Raw genomic sequence first — 1,246 nt, forward strand, 5'->3', positions numbered from 1 at the left:
TTTTGCATGAATTTTCCAGCAGAAATGCGTCAAGCTTAAGTTGTAAAGTTTATATCTTATGCTGGGGGATGGTTTTAGTTTTATTAGTTTTAACTGGCCTTAGGACTGGAATGTATTCATTTGCATTCTATCATTACATCTATCGTCCTTTTTTGTGTTTGTTACTCACTTGTGACACCTCTAATCTTCGGCACTTTTATGACCTTATTGTGTTGTTGCAAGTGCCGTAAAACGCTGACTAATACTAAAACTAAATATCAAACTTTGTTTCTTTCTCCTCCCCCATCCCCTGCCCCCTTCCAGATGCCCCCACCCGGGCTGCAAGAAGGTGTTCTTCTCCTCCAGGCTCCTTCTTTCCTATCCAAAATCTACCGTCCTGATCTCTCCTCTTCCTTTTTTTGTGTTAGTTACGCGCTTGTAACAGCTCTAATCTTCGGCACTTATAATAGGACCTTATTGTGTTGTTGCAAGTGCCGTAAAACTATTTCTTTAAAAAAAAAAATCTGTCCTGATCTCTCCTCCTTTTTTGTGTTTGCTACTCCCTTGTAACACCTCTAATCTTCGGCACTTACTAAAACTAAATATCAAACTTTGTTTCTTCCTCCCCCCAGATGCCCCCACCCGGGCTGCGAGAAAGTGTTCTTCTCCTCTAGCTGTATGGGCTCCCACATGCGCGTGCACCAGCAGAGCGTGGAGGATCTGCGCTGCAAGTTCCCCGGCTGCGGCAAAATTTTTGCCCGCATGTGCCGACTGAAGCAGCACGAGAGACTGCACACCGGGGAGAAACCGTTTATTTGTGATTACGAGGTACGTCGAGAACGCTTTTTCTGAGACGGCAACGAGTTGTCTGCGTATTCTAGAGTCTGTTGGGTTGATGATATAAGATTGTAATGTGCATAGAGCCTGCTTTTGAGTTGGGATGTGTTTTGTACAAATTAGGGTATTTTATTCTTTTAAAAAATTATTATTATCTATCTTACAAGTGTTTTAGTTGAGCTTAGCTGCTAAGTTCTTTTTTTTTTTTTGGGGGGGGGGGGGGGGGGGGGGTCTTGGAGTTCTGTGTATATTTTAAAAAATTGTGAGTGAAAAGTAAGATGAGCAAAAGTGTATTAGAATTTTTATTTTGAGTTCTAAAAATTATTCAAGCATGGTGGTGGTTTTCTTGTGTCTCATACAGGTCACTGAGCTTCTTTCACGTCACTTTTTTGCAGATGCTCTTCGTGTTTTGTGTAGTAAAGGTCTTGGG

General features: G+C 41.7%; 1 protein-coding gene across 2 annotated transcripts in view; it reads left to right on the plus strand.

Moving 5' to 3' along the window:
• LOC101863425 (zinc finger protein 143) overlaps nt 1-1,246 on the plus strand; it is a 19,443-nt gene that overhangs the window by 17,470 nt on the left and 727 nt on the right. For both annotated transcript variants that reach the window (XM_013080988.2, XM_035969043.1), the window contains exon 6: nt 612-807. In XM_013080988.2, the coding sequence (XP_012936442.2) occupies nt 612-807 (196 nt within the window). The remainder of the gene's footprint in view (nt 1-611; nt 808-1,246) is intronic.

The sequence above is a fragment of the Aplysia californica genome, unplaced genomic scaffold (assembly GCF_000002075.1).
Source record: "Aplysia californica isolate F4 #8 unplaced genomic scaffold, AplCal3.0 scaffold00109, whole genome shotgun sequence".
In the NCBI taxonomy this organism is placed as follows: domain Eukaryota; kingdom Metazoa; phylum Mollusca; class Gastropoda; order Aplysiida; family Aplysiidae; genus Aplysia; species Aplysia californica.